General features: G+C 41.4%; 1 protein-coding gene across 5 annotated transcripts in view; it reads right to left on the bottom strand.

Annotated features, from left to right (window-relative positions):
- The window catches only part of ANO1 (anoctamin 1), a 146,164-nt gene that overhangs the window by 37,160 nt on the left and 88,575 nt on the right, over positions 1-20,429 (bottom strand). For 3 of the 5 annotated variants that reach the window (XM_088668442.1, XM_035117017.3, XM_035117065.3), the window contains exons 8-13: positions 18,267-18,332; positions 17,705-17,760; positions 15,224-15,265; positions 11,206-11,270; positions 8,977-9,111; positions 4,952-5,112 (exon numbers count right to left, since the gene is read on the bottom strand). In XM_088668442.1, the coding sequence (XP_088524568.1) occupies positions 4,952-5,112; positions 8,977-9,111; positions 11,206-11,270; positions 15,224-15,265; positions 17,705-17,760; positions 18,267-18,332 (525 nt within the window). The remainder of the gene's footprint in view (positions 1-4,951; positions 5,113-8,976; positions 9,112-11,205; positions 11,271-15,223; positions 15,266-17,704; positions 17,761-18,266; positions 18,333-20,429) is intronic. The other 2 variants (XM_035117055.3, XM_035117083.3) reach the window with 1 other exon arrangement.

Below are 20,429 nucleotides of genomic sequence, written 5' to 3'. Positions count from 1 at the left end.
CCCTGGGGACATGGATTTGAATACTGGGAACAGACCAGCACTACACAGTAAATAAATAATTGTGAAAGAAGCAAGCGTGCTGAGAAAGCCTAACCCCTGGGGAATTGCTCCGAAGTGACTGCTAACAGATGTGATCAACAAGCTGTACTGAGATCCCAGTAAAACCCTGGAGAAAATGAAAATGGGAGGAACTAGGCAAGGTCTCCATGTATCTTAATTATGTAGCAACAGTGGGAATTTGCCAACATATTTTAGCATTAATCATGCTTTATTCAGTTCTGTTAATCTGTTCTATATCTCCTGTGCATAAATCTTAGACACTCGTTGCACACCGACATCATAATTATATATAATAAAATATTATAATCCTTAAAATGGTGCTTTTGGCTTTCTGTAGCTTGTTGATAGCTTTTTTTTTTGGATGCTTGGTATACTTGCTGAATGGTACCTGCATATAAAGTGAGAATTATGGATAATGAAAGATTCTCTCTCTCTCCCCCATCCCCCTTTGCTACCAGGAATCCCTCCTTTACAGCATCACTCTCTAACATGCAGATATGCTAGGTCCAAGGAGATGACCAGAATGTGTCTTTGTAGCTGGATGTCTGTGCTTGTGTGTGGACCACACTTGAAGCATGCAGTAAAACGTTTTTTAAAAGCCTACTCTCCAAACCACTGGTTGTGCGTGCATTTTTGTCATGACGTCATGCAACCTTGGCCTCAGAGAACAGAACGCAGCCACAAACTGTCAGGCTGCCATTTGAAACCATAGCTCAGTGGGAGAGCATGTGCTTGAGCCAGTGTGGTGTAGTGGTTAAGAGCGGTAGACTCGTAATCTGGTGAACCGGGTTCGTGTCTCCTCTCCTCCACATGCAGCTGCTGGGTGACCTTGGGCTAGTCACACTTCTTTGAAGTCTCTCAGCCCCACTCACCTCAGAGTGTTTGTTGTGGGAGAGGAAGAGAAAGGAGAATGTTAGCCGCTTTGAGACTCCTTTGGGTAGTGATAAAGCGGGATATCAAATCCAAACTCTTCTTCTTCTTGAGTCCAGAATGTCCCCAAGTACGCTCCCTGCACAGCTTCAGTTAAAAGCTGGCTCATGGGAAAAATGGGAGCCTCCACCTTAGACCGTGCAGAGCTGCTGCAAGTCAGAATGGATAGCACTAGACTAGAGAGACCTAGGGAGACATACATACCCCTTAAAAATAAGATAAAATCTTGCCCTATACCAAGGAGCTCAAAACAACACACATGTTTCCCTTCCATTTTATTCTTGTGAAGTTGGTCTCCTCAAGGTGGATGTGGAAGACTTGCATTTGTCACAGTGATACGGTAGCAACATAGTTTCTTTAAAGGCTTTAGGGAGTAAATATCAGAGAGGAAGTGTGGGGCAATAATAAGGACTAGGATTTTCATTACTAAATTACAAACTGCAATTTAGTCAGTTAGCTACTGAGCTTGACATTCTATTCATATACATTCCCTAAAAATCTGACTTCCCTTTGCACAAGCTTACAATGCTTAGTTTGCAGCTAACCACCATGGTTAAAATGACACAAAACACAGAAAACTATTTTGGTCCTCTTTTATGCAAGAGCAGGGTGGTCCAACTTTTCATACAACGTGGGCCGCAACAGTACTTTGACATGAGACCTGTGGGCCACATGCTACTTTGCTGTGCACTGGTGTGGGGGGGGGAGGCGGGGACGGAAGCGAGGCCAAAATTTGACAACCCCCGACCTTCATGCTGCCTTCCCAAAGCCAGTTAAGCAAGTTGCAAGGTTCTGGCAGGGACCTAGAGCGCACCCACCTCCTTCCCAAAGCTGGAAAAGTGCTAACTAGGCTTTGGGAAGGAAAAAGGTGGACTCTAGGACCGCATCAGAGCCCCCTCATGTCTCCTTTCCAAAACCCAGAGCCTTGCTTACTCTCAGGCCACATGTTGGACTGCCCTGCATTAGAAATAACCAACTTAGCAATGCAGTGTCTGTATGGGTATGTACCGGTACATATAGACTTGCCAATGTAACCAATTAAAAATAACCAAATGTAACCAAAAAAATAAAAAAATAAACACAAAGTTGAACAATCCATCTCTGTAAAAACAAAATAATAAAAAACAAAATGAAGAAGCTCCAAAACTGTAACATATAAATTGAAAACATAGTGATTTTGAGATACTGCTCTCCACTGTCACTGGAGAAGGAGAGAAGGGTCAAAGTGATGCCTGGCTATATAATTCATGCCAAGCCACATAAAATTTGATAGCATAGTCTCTTCTTTCCTTAAACAAACAAAAATAACAGCAGGAAATATTTTTAGCACTTACGGTTGTGGAGAAAAGTAGCATAACATAATCTGCTTTTAAAACAGAAAACATATCGGGGTCGTCCCTACAATCATCCCTGCAACCCAGGATTCCAGAATGCTCTCTGGTCTAAGACTAGACAAGTTCACCACAGGCCTTAGAGACAATTCTGGAAGGTAGAACACCAGTTTGTATGAAAGTGTGGACATGGAAAGTACTCTAAAATAAGCATCTTTATTTAATAACCATAGACTCAGCCCAGCTTCTTATTGAACTCAACAGCTACTGCTGATGAGATTTCAAACCAACAACAACATGCCCCCCCCAAGTTTCCCCACTCTGGTCTATAGGACTGTTTTGACTAATAGACTAGGCAATGGTCACTTCTGATTAGAGGAGCTGTTTTCATTGTATCATATATTCTGAGTATCTGGAGACTAGACTGAGGGACTTGCAAATGTATTGGAAAGGGAGGGAAAGGTGAAAGGGAGAGAATGGTTATTTGATTGCCTGGATGAAGGGATAAGACTATTTAAAGACGCGACATTCTGTTTTTGCTTATATATCACATTTCTCAATACATGTAATGTGACAAGCCACTCTACATGATAACAAATCATCGATCTCTGTGGCATAGGTTGTTTTGCTCAGATTCATCTTCCTTCCTTTTTGGCTTCCCTCTTGCTGACTGCAGTATAAAATTAAATCTAAACTCAATCACTCCATATTTCAGCTTGCCATTATCACACAGACACCCCTTACCACCCCACTCCTATTAAGTAAAATATACAGTTGTGTGTGTTAGCAGTATAGCTTATAAAAAAAATGACGATTTAGTCAAAGGGTTGGTGGTGGTGGAAGAAGTCAGGTCCTGAACTCTCACAGAGGTAACTTGACTGAAATGCATTTTAATAGGAAAAAATTGATTCCCTGTACAGCTGAGCAAATGGAAACTTGAACTGTATTTCTCATATCAAATGGCATAATACATGTCATCAATAATGAAAAGGTTTTCTACGTGGCAGGCAATTATCTTAATTTAAAAACAAACACAAGCACCATATTACAATTTCATGCAGGGTAAGAATAATTGCTGCAAATTCTGTCGTCTAAGCTGCTGTACTTTACTCTCCATATATCTAATATATGAAAGCGGGGCAACAGGGTGCAGACATCTTAGACAAGTGCCTTATTGCAAGCGTATGCAGCAACAAGTGTTTGGCATGTTTAATGTGCATTTATAATGGATTTCTACTGGACCATCTGCTCCTCCTCCTGATGCGACATACATGTTCTTCAAAATTCCTACATTATTGACTCCACACTGGCTTTCCTTGAGTCCTCCCGGGCCACTGTTTCCATCTCTATAATCCACTCCCCTTTCTCAATAGTGGAAATCAGCTGCACTTATCATGCCTTGCCACCCTGCCACCCCACTTTTTCTACAGCTACAGCTCATCAGCCCAGACCAGGTGATTTGGGGTCCTAACCAGGTGTTTGTGCCCGGGGGGGGGGAATCTGGGTTATGACCACAGACAATGGATGTGACTCTTACTTTTGTACACAAGTCTAAATTTCGGCCATACAAAAGCCAGAGGTTTTCAGACATACATCTGTCCATGGTGCATGCAGGCAAGCAGAAGCCGTCGCCCAAGAATACAATTTAGTCAGGCAAAAACACACGAGGAAGTGGTGGAGATGGCATTAGCCAAATGGCAAGGATCATGCAAACAAGTGCTAGTGGCCCACATGTCTCTAAGTACCTTGTCTATATCCTCAGGTTGCAACAACTGAAACCCACCCAGGCAATAATGGTGACACAGTTCTATGGGAACATCTTGCTTATGGACTGCGTTCAACAACACCTCCAAATTGGAATAGGTGTTATAGATTTCATTATCTGCAAACATTTATATCACATTATCCCAGGTATGTGCGCTGCATGTGTGGAAATGCATGTGCAAGATCCCCCATTGCACATTCAGGATCATGTCATACTATGAAGGCAAATCTTTACACTTTTTGAATTTTAACAGCTAGATCTCAGGGTTGTTGTTTTTTTGGCCATTTTACACAATCTGCTTGGTGCATAGCTTTCAATTGCTACAGCATCTCAATACCTGGGTCATGGAAGGCTCTTTGCAAAAGTGGGATGCCCCTCAAAAATAAAAGGACACCTTGAGAGGTACAAACAGCATCCTATTGATAACACTAATGCACTTAGCAGCTTGGTCATTATTCAACCGTACTTTGTTAAAGGCCATTTCTATAAGAATCGCCCCCCCCCAACAATAAATCTTTGCTCCAATGGTCTAATTTGGAAGCCAAGTCTGCAAATAGATTTTGTTGGCGTGCTCTGCAATCCCCTTAATGCTATCTATACATGCCATGCAGCAGTTTTATGACAAATGCTTCATTTTATATTCATCCAAGCAGCTTTCTATTTTAACCTTCAGTTCAAAACATAAATATAAGGGTGGCAGTTTTATGGGAGAAAGGAAAAAAAATAGGGGGGGGGGGCTACAGATAATTAACTGTTGAATTGTACAAACACTGATTTATCCTCCTGCTTGTTTCCTTCCGCAAGTAAGCAGATTAAAAACCGCAGCCAAAGCCTGGGCCAAACAAAGTCGTGCGGACATTCTTACCCCACAAAGCCATGAAGACTGAGAAGAAGACAGTTGCTGGGTTATCAAAGAGATGGCTTGCCCGAGATGTGGCACAAGCGGAGCTCAGCTTCCAATAGCTACAGGTTCTATCGCATAAGGGACACATAGTAATATTGTTCCTCTGGTCACACATCTCCATGCTGAGGGAAAGCAAACAGTGCATGTCAGGTAAATGCAAACTATTCTTCAAACTTGGTGTTTACTTGTCCTGCTTCTCCCCTGGTCCCAATCTGTAATTTATACAGATTGTATATTCACAAGACTGACCTGTCAAAAGCTCTTTTCATGAATCCACCCCCCTCCCTCATTTCAGACTTAGCTATGGCTGTTTATACACCATACATTGAAAGCATGCACCCCAAATCTTGAGAATTGAAGTTTGCTAAGAGTCCTGGGAGCTATAGCTTTGTACACTTTAAATATATATGCAGCCTATATGACAGTATTAGCTGCATGAAATTACAGTACAATAAAAGGAAGAAGGGAAGTAACACTGATTCCTTTATAGAGACTCTGCCCTTAAATGTTGGTCTATTATGGTGTAGCTCTGCTATTGCTGTATTTTGTGATGTCATACTGGTCTAAGTATTTTTGTGCTGTACAATATTGTATGCTTAGGGCATGAAATGTCTTGCCCGGACACCTATGAGCCTGCAGAACACCAGTGCCCTAAGACATTCTACTCCATTCTCCTGAGACGCAACTAGTGTTGTTGTAGTTACTGAGCTATACTGGCCCAGTGTCAACGTAAAGTGGCCAATATAATCTAACATGTAGCAACAGTTAAGGAAACTGGGACAGGGCACAGAATTGTGCTCTCCCTCAACCTTTCCTCAGCCCCACTGCATTCTCCTTTTCCTTCCCTTTTCAGCATTAACTAGCTACTGCTGCATGGACATTAACCATGGTTAATACTGGTCAGTGTTAGCTTTTAACTAGAACTTGAAAGCAGGGTATGAATATGGTTTCCGGACAGCAGTTAAAGATAATTGTGGCTAATGTTAACTTTGGCTAGAACGGTGAGGATAGAAAGTCATAAGACGGTAACCTTTGAAAAGGGAAGGCTGTACATGTTCTGTCACAGATGGGTGTTGGCTACTCCCGAGTAAGCACTCCACACCTCCTCTGGATTTTCAGAGTTTTATTGTGCATGCTATATACAGTGGTGAGATGTCTCAAATCATGTCTGCTCTGCATGGGGCAGAAGCCCGCAATAGCCTCTGGCGGGCTCTGACCCAGCCTTTAAGACTGGTCCCCCAAATGCCCCTCCTACTGGCGCTACGGGATCCCCATTGTGTCAAACCTTTCTCCTCAGCTGCCGCTGATTCTCCCCTCTCCTTTCCACCCTCTGATGCAGCTGGCTCCACCCCTTCTTCTCGGCTTCCCAACTGCATTTGAGGCTCCAGTATGCTGCTAGAGTCCTGGAACCTCCTTCCTGCCTTGATGCTCTTGCTGCTGCTCTCCCATCTGATGGAAGTAAGCAGAGTGGGCTGCTCTCTGCAAGCCCTCTCTCTTACATGTTCCATAAATTATTTCTGTACCAGACCATTACCTATCACTAAATTTCCCTCAGTCTAGGAATTATAGCAAGTAAACAAGTCAGGGCAGTTTAGGCATTTCAATGGAATTTGCCCCAGGTTGACTCCTACCTCCTGGTACCTTCATGGCACAAAGAACTTGTTTAGGCAGGCATTTCTATAGGATTGAGGAACACAGGGCAAGGGAAACAGACTTCTCTGGAAACAGACTTCAGAGGAACCCTGACTATGTACAAATGTAAAAAGTATACATGGACTCAGAGCTTAATTTGCAACACAGCTCTGAAGACCTGCTTTCAGTGCCATCCCTTAAACATGTGTAAGTAACAGAATGCTTTGGAGCATGTGCAAAATGCATTCCCCATCCCACTAGTCCTCTTCAATTTGCAGAAGGAAAAAAGCATTTCCAGGCTGGTTGAGGTTTTTGTTGACACCCACTCCCTTCAACCTTTTAGCATGCGTCCAAGCAGTTTTCCACTTGACCAGCATTTTTTAGGCATGGGTTCGGACAGTTTTCTCCTTTCCCTGCTCCTTTCCCAGGGAAAACGCGCTCTTTAGCTTTAAATCAGAACAAACAGCAATCCATGGAAAATTGGGGTGCCGTTTGTTCTGAGTGAGCACTAGAGAACAGTTTTCCCTGGGGAAGAGCAGCAGGACAAGAGCAAGTGTGGATAAGCTCATAGGCTCTCCAGAACTCCTCCCAATGTGTAACCATTTTTCTTGAACTATGATGCTTAATAAAAAAAAATGACCATTAGAATCAAACTCACGCTTCAAGGAATATGAGAAGTCATGGGGGAAAGGGTTAAGTGGTGATCTACTATGTATTTTGGAAATTTGTTTGTTTCCTATGCATTTGTACACCTTTTAGAATTCTGGACTGGATTACTTCAGAGAGTGACATTTCAGAAGACTAGTTCTAGGGATGCCAGTGTAGATGTTTCTGGACTCCAGCTCCTGTTATTCCTGACAATTGGCCATTCTTACTGACGGGGTTTGTAGGCCAATAACATCTGGAGAGCATCACATTGGCTATGCCTGGTCTATACTAAGGAAACTCTTTCCTCCCACATGCCACACTAAGTTCTGAACCCCTTAGGTCTAATCTTTGCAGCGATTCCATCAGCCAAATCTCAAGGAAACAAAAATGTTGAGGAAAAACAGACATTTCCCATAAATTAGAACTGTGTTGCAAGTTGCAGCACTTAACTAATATACATTATTAGCATCCTTCTATTTCCTGTACCCTATATTGATCTACTTTCAATTAAAGATCTGAAAGCTTTAAAAAGCAGCCACAGAAAATGTGACTCTTGAGAGATATAAGGCAAGTAAGCTGATATCTTTTTCCTGAATAAAACCTGTTGCTGTCAGAGTATGCAAGCTTTCAAGACTGATGACAGCAAGTTACATAAAATTGATCATTAAGTGAAGTTAATAAAACTCCCATCTTATCAGCTTTGGACCTCATGCAGTACAGTTCTGTACGTATATTCAGAAGTCCCATTGACTTCAATGGAACTTACTCCCAGGTAAATGCATACAGAGCATTGCAGCCCCATTCTTAGAGAATATCACTGTATATAACAAGCTAAATAAAAAAAAATTGTCCAGTAGCACATTAGAGACCAACTAAGTTTGTTTTTGGTATAAGTTTGTTCTTGGTATAATTCCGTTTCATCGATGGGAGATGAATTAATTTTGAGTATCGAAATAGCTACACACTGCTGAAATTAGAAGCACATAGCTAGTCTCAGTCATGGTCACTGCCTTGTGCAGTGAAAGGAGCGGGAATGGATATCTTCATGTAGAGGGAGGGTGTTCTGTTATCTCTGCTTTTAAAACATTTTTATTGTTTTATTGTTTCTTCCGGTGCCCCTTTCATGGGCGGTTCAGAGGTTGGCGAGATGAGAACAGGCCTTTTCAGTGGTGGCCCTGTCCTTGTGGACTGTTCTCCCCAGGGAGGCACATCTGGCACCACCCTTATGTAGTTTTAGATGCCAGGCAAAAGTTTTCTCTCCCCAGGATTTTGGCCAGCAGTTGGAAGGTTACTGTGGCCTTTTCTCTCTCTCTCTCTCTTTTTTTTTTAGTGCGGTGGGACCTGTAGTCCTGCCTTTTTGTTAATTGTGTTTTTTAGTCTTTTCTTTGAATTGTCATGTTTTTAGGTTTTTATTGTTATTTTATTGTTGGTTTTAATTGGTTTGATGTAACTCACTGTGAGTTACCTTTGATAAAAAAAGAAAATTAACGAATACAAGTGCGAACACTAATAATATGAATTCTGAAATAATTTTTGTATTATTGATCGCACAAGACCGTCAGTGATTCTAAATCTAATGTTTCCCATTTTCTTTTATGAAGATAAAGCAAGCATGACTGAGCAGACTGGACATTCCCTGTGTCATAAGAGGAAATGAGGACGTTTTGAACACGTGGAAGATGGAAACCCACAAATGTGTATGTTACCTTGGTATGTTCTCGTCCACTGTTGCACAGCCATACAGGAACACGATAATCCCCACAATGGAAGCTGGAATAAGCATTTGTGTATAAACGCCAAGCCAGGCAAAATACAGCCCAATCTTTTCACCAAAGTACTTTCTGAAATACATTGAAGGGGAAACATTGTGCAATGTTTACTATTTCTTAAATTGTACCATGGTTAAGCTTATGAATCACACAGCAGGGTTGACTTTGAAGGGAGAAAATAAGCCCTGTTGATTAGCTGGAATGCATTTCTCCTTGGAGGATTCTTGTCTGCATGCTGCTTGGAACAGATCCAGGACTGGAGGCACCAAGTAAGTCATCCATTCCTGCTTATCAAGCAGCTTTGCTGATCTGTTTCTATAGCTATCTTGGTCACCACAGGCTTGGCGAGGATCTCCTCACACTGGCTCAGTTCAGACACAATAATAAACCATGGTTTATTGTTATGAGGACAACAACACATGTCTTCTTTCCTCCCTGCCCCAAATGCAGGGCAAGGGAATTGGGAAGCTCAGCTTCTACTCAGTGGCAAACCACAATACACCGTTTCCTTTTAGCCAGGCATGGCCAAACTTGGCCCTCCAGCTGTTTTGGGACTACAACTCTCACCATCCCTAGCTAACAGGACCAGTGGTCAGGGATGATGGGAATTGTAGCCCCAGAACATCTGGAGGGCCAAGTTTGGCCATGCCTGCTTTAAGCAAAGCGTAGTTTGCAAAATCTAGACACCATTGCAAACTGTGGTTTGCCATTAAGTAGAAACAAAAGCCTTCAATTTCCTTCCCTCACACATGTCTGAAATGAGCTTTCCTTTTAGTGCACAGACTCTCCTGTTCCAAAAGCAATAAATGAAACCCAGATTCTAAGTGTAGAGTCTTAATTTAACAAAGTCTTCCTTTATTTTGTGCAGATGAAAAGTGATAAATGGAGCTGCACAATATACTGAAGTGTCTGGCCAAAAGTAGAAAAGAATGAAGTAGGAGGTTAGAGAGAAAAAGATCTTCCCTTGCTGATTCTTTCCAGTGAAGCTTTCATTAAGTTAAAGTATATTGCTAATGGATACTGTTCCATTCAGCCGTAATTACTGCTTTTGTAGTAAGGTGGTGTCACTTGAATTTGGTGGTGGTAGCAGAGCATTCAGGTTTTTCCCAAGCTGCATCTCCCTGGGAAATGCTAAAAAGGGTGGAGCTGCAAGGTAGTACTTGCCACCTGCCTTGTTACCTGTTGGCTATACGTTGTGTTAAGAATGTGATTAGCAGTTATGTCATTTTTAAAAATAAAATTTAATACTAGGAATATGGGAAGGGGGGGTATCAGTTTGCAATCAATTTGTGGAAGTTTAGGCCACTACTCCCCAGCCGTGATCCCATTTTCTCCACTCCTATAGTTGGACACAGCATGCTGTAATGGTTGTATTGTTAGAGGGCCAGAGTTCAAATCCCCACACAATTATGAAGCTCACTGGGTAACTATGGACCAGTCTCTATCTCTTGGTCTAATCTATGCCACAGAGTTGTTGTGAGGATAAAATGTGAGTGTGGGGGAATAACCATGCATGTTCCTGGAGAAAAAAGTAGGATATAAATTGAATTAAAACAAAATAAGCATGACCTTAAGTTTGTGGAAAGGTCATGGTGCAGTAATAGAGAACTTTATTTCATGCAGAAACTTCAGTCCCAGGCATCTCCAGGTAAAAAGGTAAAGGACCCCAGGACGGTTAAGTCCAGTCAAAGGCGACTATGGGGTTGTGGTGCTCATCTCGCTTTCAGGCTGAGGGAGCCAGTGTTTGTCCACAGACAGCCTTCCGGGTCATGTGGCCACTTCTGGTGCAATGGAACACTGTGACAGAAGCCAGAGTGCACGGAAACGCCGTTTACCTTCCCACCGCAGCGGCACCTACTTGCACTGGTGTGCTTTCGAACTGCTAGGTTTGCAGGAGCTGGGACGGAGGAACCAGAGCTTACTCCATCATGGGGATTCGAGCCACCAACCTTCCTACTGGCAAGCCCAAGAGGCTCAGTGGTTTTTAGACCACAGCGCCAACCTCGTTTAGAACCACTCTTGGTTGCCAAAATGAATACAGAGAAAGGATGAACATATGGCCTGGGAAGTTCGACTTTTCTTTTGAGCCTCAAGCTGTAAGCAAACATTTGGAGGAAAGGGGCAATGCAATATTTTAGGTTTAATGAGGAACCACATTCTCCTTACCTCACTAGGTCAATTGGTTGGTACTTATAAAAGACGCCATAACTTGCCCATTCCTCACACAGGAGCTGTAAAAGAAATTTAAAATTAAAACTAAAACTGCAAGCAAGCAGTTCCTGCCTTGCTTCCACTACAGAGTTCACATTGTCCTCTGGTGTCACAATCTTGTGGGTTTATGTTCTTTAATCCACTGATACATATAATTTGCATTAAGTATTGAACATGTTTGATGGTTTGGCTCACTGACAGCTTCTTGTATCAATCTACAAGAGAACTAACAGACAGATATAAAGGTGCTGGGGGGAGGGCGGGAGGCAAGAGCGGCCTTGATGTATGATTTGTAGCAATGCACATACTAGAAAGGCTCTTAATAGATCTGGAGGATGTGTGTTCTTTGAGTTATTAGTGTGGGTTAAGACGGAAGAACCTGGCTTACAGCCTCTGAACTAATATTATGCACTATATCAAAGATGCACACTGAACCTAAGAGTAGGACAAAATGATCTTTCTTAATTATTATTTCCTTCTTTTTTTATCATGGTGTTAGCCAAATCAAATAAAGACCACTATTAGTATAAACTGATAAAATTAGAGAAAACTGAGCTGGCTATTTTCTTTCTTTCTTTCTTAAAATATTGATTATTCTTGTCACTGTGTAATGACAGGGAGAAAAATAATAATATTTGTGTTTGGTGTCTTATTGTTGATTGCTGCAATTCTGCCCCACCCTCAGTTTTGTTCAAACCCCCCCCCCTTTAAATGATGGCTATTGATTTTGATTTGTGCAAGTTTGTTGGATTACAGCCAGTGAGTTTTAATATTCCACAGAGGTATGCATTTCACTACCAAACACTACCTCCCTGAATTTACATCCAAACTCCTCAGGACACAGGGATAAGTCTGGAGGTCAGTTTCACACTGGCTGCATGTTGGGTCAAAGCTATGACAGTAGAACGTGCAAACACAACCCTTCATGTTGCAGGAGAAGTGAGACTCTGGAGATCTCGCCATTGCAACATTTATGAAAATCAGTGATCCATCATGAATTTGTTTTGCTTGGCATGCAGTTAATCTCAATTATTAAATTAAACTTCTGAAATAACCAAATTCTCCAAATGTCAAGGAAAGTGTTTCCGTTATTGTGTGTGTGTGTGTGTGTGTGTGTGTGTAACACTTTTTTTCATTTAGGACTTTTGGATTGACCACTTGATTCATAGTTCATAATTGAAGGTTTTATATTGCAATCTGCAGAGTGAAAAATTGCAGCTGAATGAGGTGGCAATGAAGGCATCTTTGCTCAGTAGTGTGGGGAAATGGCCCGAATGGAAGAGATGTTCCACCACATCTGTTTTATGACTCTCCTCCTCCCTGTCCATGCAAGCAAACACTTAGCGGAGCACTGCTTTTCTTCCCAATTGCTGGGTGGCAGATAAAGGATTCGCATTTGGTATATTAAACCTTATGCAGGCTTATTTCTTGGAAGTAGTGATGCTGACTTGGACACATCAGAGCAACTTCCTGACTATACTTCACAACATGGAGCAACAGTACATTTTAACCTCTGTTCTTAAATCAAAGTGCACCAAGGGCATAGCTGCCAAGTTTTCCCTTTTCTCGCGATGAAGCCTATTCAGCATAAGGGAAAATCCCTTAAAAAAAGGGATAACTTGGCAGCTATGACCAAGGGTGAATACCAACACTGATATTTAAGGTCACAGAGTTCGTCTGGATTTACACCACTGTGGGGTATGTGCAAAATATCACAAGGGCCAACAACAGCAAAGAGCGTTAATAAACAGATGCAAGTGTGCCTTGACGCTGCATCTAATTAGACTCTCAATTATTTATTATGGAATCACAAAATGGATTAAAAATGTTGGGAAGCCCTCACCCTACACGATCCCCCTTTTGTGATGCTCTTCAATTACTGGGGGAGGCCAGTATGTTCTGGCCTTCGGCTTAAAAGAGGCTTTGAACCCTTACTGGAGCCAAGTAATAACAAAGATACCAGGGGTCTTTGCAAGACTGAGATTTCCTCTGAGCAGAATGATCTAATCTGAAGTTCAGTTATGTAAATCACCCATCATCCATCAGCATTTAAAAATAAAAATAAACCATAACCCAAATTTAGCCAAAGTTTTGATTCCTAAAATGCTTTGCATGTTCACTCATGCCGTTTGGAAAGGACTACCATATTCCTCTCATGTTATGTGCTCTTAAACAGCTGCGTGGCAAGCCTCTTTGGCTGCATTCACACATAACATTAAACCAAGGACTACAAAAACTTGGAAGTAAAAATACAACAATGATAAATGAAATAGCTAAAAAAATGTGCTGTCCTTTCAGGGCACCCAGAATCAGCTGCCTAAAGCAACAGCATCATTCCACAGAGAGGCCAGTGCCATTAAAGCAGGAAGAGTATGTGCCTGTTAAATTTGGCATGTTTCTCTTTTAAATACTTGAGAGAATATGGTGATGGTGATCATCTGTTTCTGAATATTTTAAAGGCACAGATTCTACATTTTTGTACATGTGTGACCTTCATATTTAACCAGAAGTGTGAATATTTGGCACACAGGTGATCCACACCTGAGGATAAAATTGAGCATGTGAAGCTACCTTCAGTGGTAAGGATACTTCACTCTGTGTAAGCAAAGAGAAACCCTCTTTGCTGCTGTTTTGTTTCATGTGTGGGCAATGAACCCAGGCACTGAAAATAGGCCAGAGGATCCAGGCCTAAGCCCTACCGGAAAAAGAAGTGAAGATGGCATTGGGAAGAGGCATGCATCAAATCCTTGGCCAGGTAGTACATTCTTCTCTCTGACTGAATGTCCAGATAGCACAAAGTGACAACTGGCGTGCTCAGATAATGGCATCTCCTTCATGAGAATCCCTCTGCTATTTATGCAGGGAAGAGAAAGTGTCAATGGAACAGAGGAATCACAACAATACCTTCCTCTGTCTGAAGGAGCAGCAGTTCAGTTATATTTAGCTTTCAGATGAATAACGCAGCAATTAGCAATGAGAAATCAGCAGTATGTGAAAATGTCCCCAACTTAAATGGAATTCTGAAATTAGCAAGAACCACTCTACAACTGCAACTGGAAAACTATATGGCATGTGCCCTTAAAGGGGTAACATTTCCTATGATATTTGGGGCAATTGGCAGGGCTTGCTCAAGCATTTTTGCAACATTAGATGGAGTAAGATTTTGTCATTTGTTCTCACCCCAACCCTTTGAGCATCATCATGTTCAATGCCTGAATAGCAAAAGACCACACTTTTCAAATAGATTGTTAGCAATCTGGTACAACTATGTTATTTACATTACTCAAGGTAGCACATGCCACTCAAATCCTGAATAACATATAATGTCTGGTATTATTAGACACACGTACTTGCTAAAGTTATTGAAAGTTACAATTGGGGGACTGTGCAGATTCATTAAAGTGCACACATTGCTTCCTGGCTTCCTTTCGGCTAACAAACAAGAGCGGAGGAAACAACCAACACCAACAGAAAGGTTACTCAGGAATGGGGGACAGGTCAGCAATGGAATCTGCATCAGAATCAGAGTTTCATGGGAACGCAGAACCTTGTTTTCAGCCTAATATCCTAATCATATTTATTCAGATATCTCACTCATTTCTCTTTACATTTGAAAGGCTGTTGTTCTATGAAGAGGGAAATAATTTTAACAAAACTTGCTTAAAACAAATTTTAACGAGACTTGCTTGCAATAAAATCTGCACAAAAATTGCAGCTCTACAGTCTGCTTAGAAAAGCCTGCGATGTCTCACACATGCACAGAAACCATCTGCCACCATGTCTTTGCTGCTGCAACATCCCCACCCTGACTCTGTGATTCCAGAATACTGTTCTCTCTCATTTGCTACCCCAAGCAATCAGTTGGGTGGGTTGACTGGGCCCGAAACTTGACATGTATCCATATGATCCATACTTCAAGAGGTGACCCATAAAGCTGACACTCTGAGAGGTGAGTCCTCTTGTATCAACTTACTTTTCTGTCATTGTGCTCAACATGTTCACCTTCATAATCCCCCTTTAAAAAAGAAAAAAAGAAAAGAGTTATTATGCAACAAATCAAATATGGCATGTGTTCTTTTCTTCTTGTATCATACCAGAACAGTAATTATGACAGAGAAACACACTACTTCCGAATTAGCAAATCATGTCCTAGACAAGTCTTTGCTAATCTCATGTCATCCATTTTTTTCAGCGAAAACTCCCATCAGCCCCAGCTAGCACAGCTAAGGGTGGGACTGAAGGGAGCTGTTCAAAACATCTAGAGCACACCAGGTTGGCAAGGGCTAAGGCCCTCCCTTTGCAGATTGGGCAGCTGCTCTAGGGGGAATAACATTTTTATTCATCTATTTTTAAAAAGTATACCCCGCTTTTCACCATGTAGGTCTCAAAGTGGCTTACTACAATAAAATGTGCAAAATTAAAAACACGAATCAAATCTCCAAAATTTAAAACCTCCAAAATTTACAAACTCAAAAAAGAAGGAAAAAAAGAAGTAAAACATCTGAGAAGCATTCAGGGTGCAAAGGGCTCCTGAAAGAACACAATATTGACCAGGCAACTAAACTAAAGAGGGATGGTGCCTGTCTGACTTCTTGTGGGAGGGGTTTCATAGAAGTGAACCCACAACACTGAAGGCATGTTCCCTTGTTGGCTTCTAGCCCACAGGGAACCACTAATAGTACACCCACCACAACCTCAGTGACAGATCTGGGGTGCTCAGGGTAAAGTGGTCCTTAAGGTATTCAAGGATTTGTACTCTAGTACAAGATCCTCTAACCTGGCCCAGTAGCAAACAGGAGGCCAGTGCAGCGGTGTCATGTGTTGGCGGTAATCTGTTCCCATTACCAGTGTAGCTACAGCATTCTGCATTAGCTGAAATTTCTAGATCAGACCGAAGGGCAGCCCCACATAGAGAGCACTGCAAGTATCCTGTCTTGAGGTTACCAATGTGTGGCCAGGTTATCCCTATCCAAAAATGGATGTCTATTGTTTGAGCCTGAGTTTTCCCACTGCATGCTGGAAGTGATTCACAAGAACAAGAAGACTAAAGAATGCACACTGTTAAGAGCATTTCATTCCATCATCTTTTAAAACAGGGGTCAGCAACCTTTTCCAGCTGTGGGCCAGTCCACTGTCCCTCAGACCATGTGGGGGGCCGGACTATATTTTTTTGGGGGGGAAATGAACAAATTCCTATGTCCCACAAATAACCCAGAGATGCATTTTAAATAAAAGGACACATTCTACTCATGTAAAAACACGCTGATTCCCGGACCATCTGCGGGCCGGATTGAGAAGGAGATTGGGCCGCATCCGGCCCCTGGGCCTTAGGTTGCCTACCCCTATTTTAAAGTCACTTGGAGATCACCGCCTTAGTTTCTGTAGACAGGAGTGTCTACATTGTCACTTGACACATGCATGAAAGTAAGCTGCTGCTTACGAGACCTCCTCCTACAGTAACTCCACAGTGTTTAAGCTGCTACAGGTTTCTCTGGCTTGGTTTGAAAAAGCCACGAAAGAACAGTCACAGGATGAACTGGTACAGGAAAAGGGGGGCAGTAGTAATATAAGGTGATTCTTTTTCAAGTGCAGAAAGGAATGAAAGAATAGGACCAGAGGCAGCTTTCCACATTAATAATAATAAAATATTTATACCCAATGCTTTGAAATGCATTCCTTTTTAATATAAAGCTGGACAACCTAAAGTAGGGGTCCAGGTATATTGAGAAGCAGGTCTCAGTCCTCTTTGGGAATGTACTATTTCGACTTTAGTGTTAATATTTAAACTGTTTAAACATATTGCTGGGTAAACACATCACATTCACACATAATAAATACATGTTGTGGTGGTTATTGTTATTATTACCACCATCATCTTCAAGCACCCAAAGTAATTAATTATATTGTGAAATATGAGTATACAATCTGTAGTCTGTAGGTAGTTGATAACGATGCAGTAGCAGGGTGGGCCACCCCTGGATGCATGTAAATGTGATTTAATATGTAACCTGTGTTTCAAGCCATATATAAGCAATACACCTTTACAACAGAAACTGCCCATTGAGAGCATGTGTTGCATTTATTAGGAGTATGTCAAGGAGATTTAGATCAGGAAACTAGCTACATGGTGCCACGGATATAAGTATGTATCAGCAATCCCAGTGTCCTTGGCAGAAGAAGGTCAAAAGCATGGTTATTTGCTGAGAAGGTCATTTGCTGAGTCACTTTTACAGCTCTGATTCACATACAACTAAAGAAAATTATTATTTGTGTTACAACACCCATAAAAAGTTGGCCTGAAGAAATTGCTAAAATTTAATGTGCAAGCACAGCAGAAGGATACTAGGCTCATGAAAGACTGAAGATGCTTAGGATAGTGTCATTAATACCTAACATGTTAAGGATTCTTGGTATCAGCTTCTAGAAACATAAAATATATTCCAAGACCACTTACATCATGCAAGGGATATGCAGCACTGTAAACGCCATTGGCAAGCAGACTGGTGATCCCTGGAAAAACAACAGAGGATATCTATTTATGCTTCCAAGTCTGAATTCCCTCACATAAACCCACTTTTCAGTTCTGGAGATTTCTCTCTCAAAACATCCGTAATTTTGTTAGAGAATGAATCTGCACCCATTAATTTGCCTTCACAGCTTTTTGAATGTATATAGATTATTAAACATGATTTGTTTTAAGAAACAGAAAGCCATGGAGAATCAGAGGAAGTCATACGCTGCGGAGTCAAGAGTTTAGTCATTGCAATAAATTACACAACCTGAAGCTTCAAGTTGGATTTGAAAAGCAAGCCCATAGGTTTGGAAGTAGCAAAAGGCGAGGTTATCAGAAAGAGGAGAGTTCAGCTGGGATTGACCACCGGGGGGGGGGGGGTCAATAATAGCCACCCCTCCCACTCTCTTACACACATCCACAGAAAAGTTTTAAAAATCAGATTTAAGCTTGATTAGAGAAGCTGTTTGGAAAGCCTTTGGAAAGACCTTGGTATTATACTTACCATATTTACCACATTTTCGTCTTTTATTTAAAAGGGTAGTTTCCTTCTTTCTTCCCTCTCCTTGCCCTGTTTACACATTTGTCTATTAGTTATATGATTGAGCAGTTACAATGTTTGTGCGATGGGGATTCAGAGGGATGTTATATTATTTCTTCAGGTGAATAATCTTTAAAATTTGAAGTTGAATAAGAGAGTAAATATCAGGCGCTCCTGTAAGTATAGCTGGGATTTTGCAATGGGTGAAGAATGTGCTTAGAAATTTTAGCTTGCCACAGAATTCCAGCGACTGCTTACTTACAGACTCTTGGAGACTGCAGTATTTGATTTCTGGATGTGTTTTTCATTACAGCTGCTGGCATTAATATAGCTGCTTCCAAATACGGGATACCTGACAGACTTTGAAAGGGTCATGTTACCTCAGAAAATATGCCTGCTGATTCTGATACCCTATCTACAATGGCTTGGATCTAGTCAGCAAAAGCAATATTAAAAAGCAATATGAAAACAGTAATGTGGATATTGACATGATAACAAGGCATTGGACAGGAATACGAAAACATATAGTCTGGTGTATTCCAGGGTAAATATTTTCAGTTTCGCACCCCAAAGGTTCATTAAGCCCATTTTTTAACCTCAGAGTTATTTCACTGATAGGATATTTTGCATCAAGAAGAAATACTAATGCCACAGTCTACAAAAGTTATTTGTTGCCTCTTGCAACAAACACTATTTCCAGTTGCATCTGCATTGCTGCTTAAACCTTCTGCAAACCATTTAGAGCATTCATGCTCAATAACATGGAACTTGGGATACCCTGAACCAATTTACTTAGAAGACTAAAGCATGGAATTCACTAGAGGGTGAATTTGTTGTATTTGTTGTACAAAGAGTAACCTACACATGCACATGAATTTATCAGCAGTGAAACCGCAACCGAAATTAATTTCTTTGGCCAAGCAAGTCTTTTGCTATTGTTTGTTTAGAGTACTTAAAAGAGTGAAGGTGTAGGTGAATACCTGACCATAAGAAAAATTATAATCAAGTTTTATTGCCTTAGCACTGCTGGCACATTGTTATGTTTATGGATGTAGATGGCAAATGAAGGGCTGAGTCTATTAAATGCCAAAGACCATCTGTGCAGTTGTTACTAAAAGCTCCCAGTTCATCAGAAGCTTCGATCATGCTCTGAAGAAGAAAATGCCAACACTGCTCATTTGTCTAGCATCATTAATTATTTGCACAATGGCTCCCTGCCCCTCCCAGCGCCCACAGGAAACAAATCAGTAAGTGTTTCTGTTAAGCATTAAAGGGTTGGGAACAACAAGCCCACACCTTGACAAAAGATTTGACAAAATGTCAATGGATGACCTACTCAAGTGGCAGACTTAGGCTAGTTTTATTAGAGTGGAAAATCTATTGCCAAGGGTCATCTCGCAATCACTTCATTTAAGTGATTCTTCCTGGTTTGACAAGCCCTCACCCTACACTGATGCTGCTAGTCAATCCATTCAAATGGGGATCACATAGGAATATAGGAAGCTGCCTTATACTGAATCAGACCATTGGTCAACAACATCTACCACTGTCTATGCTGCCTGGCAGTGGCTCTCCAGGATTCTCTCCCAGCCCTAAATGGAGATGTCAGGGACTCAACATTGAATCTTCTGCATGCAAAGCTGCTGTTCTACTATTAGGCTATGGCCTTTCCTCATTGGGAGGCTCTTTTGAAGGTTCTGAGGATGAAATCTGCTGAAAAGTGCTCTGGGTGTCAGTCACCTGAAAACTGAGAAATATGGAGGTGTCTTGTCAGATTTTGGAGTTAGTGACATTTTGGAAATTCATTTCAGATTGGCTGTTGATGCTAACCAACTTCACACTTTGATATATTGTTAGGATTATATAAAATGCAGTCCCAGACGGCATTACATCACTTTACATCATTTGAAGAAAGTGCCTAACCATTATTTTTTAATCAAGCTATGTACACTGGTGTTCCCCACCCCCACATCCACTTCTGATGGAAGGAATATATAATTAATCAGACCACTTTCTCTGTTAATGTAGTCATGATTGTTAGGCCACTTTGTGACCACAACGGCAAAATGATTTGTAAATGCTATGATCAGACACAGGTGAAGGAAATGATTTATTGAAACCTGATTT

The sequence above is a fragment of the Zootoca vivipara genome, chromosome 1 (assembly GCF_965207765.1).
Source record: "Zootoca vivipara chromosome 1, rZooViv2.hap1.1, whole genome shotgun sequence".
Taxonomy (NCBI): domain Eukaryota; kingdom Metazoa; phylum Chordata; class Lepidosauria; order Squamata; family Lacertidae; genus Zootoca; species Zootoca vivipara.
The sequence above is the reverse complement of the archived record's forward strand: the minus strand, read 5'-3'. Positions and strand labels throughout refer to the sequence as shown.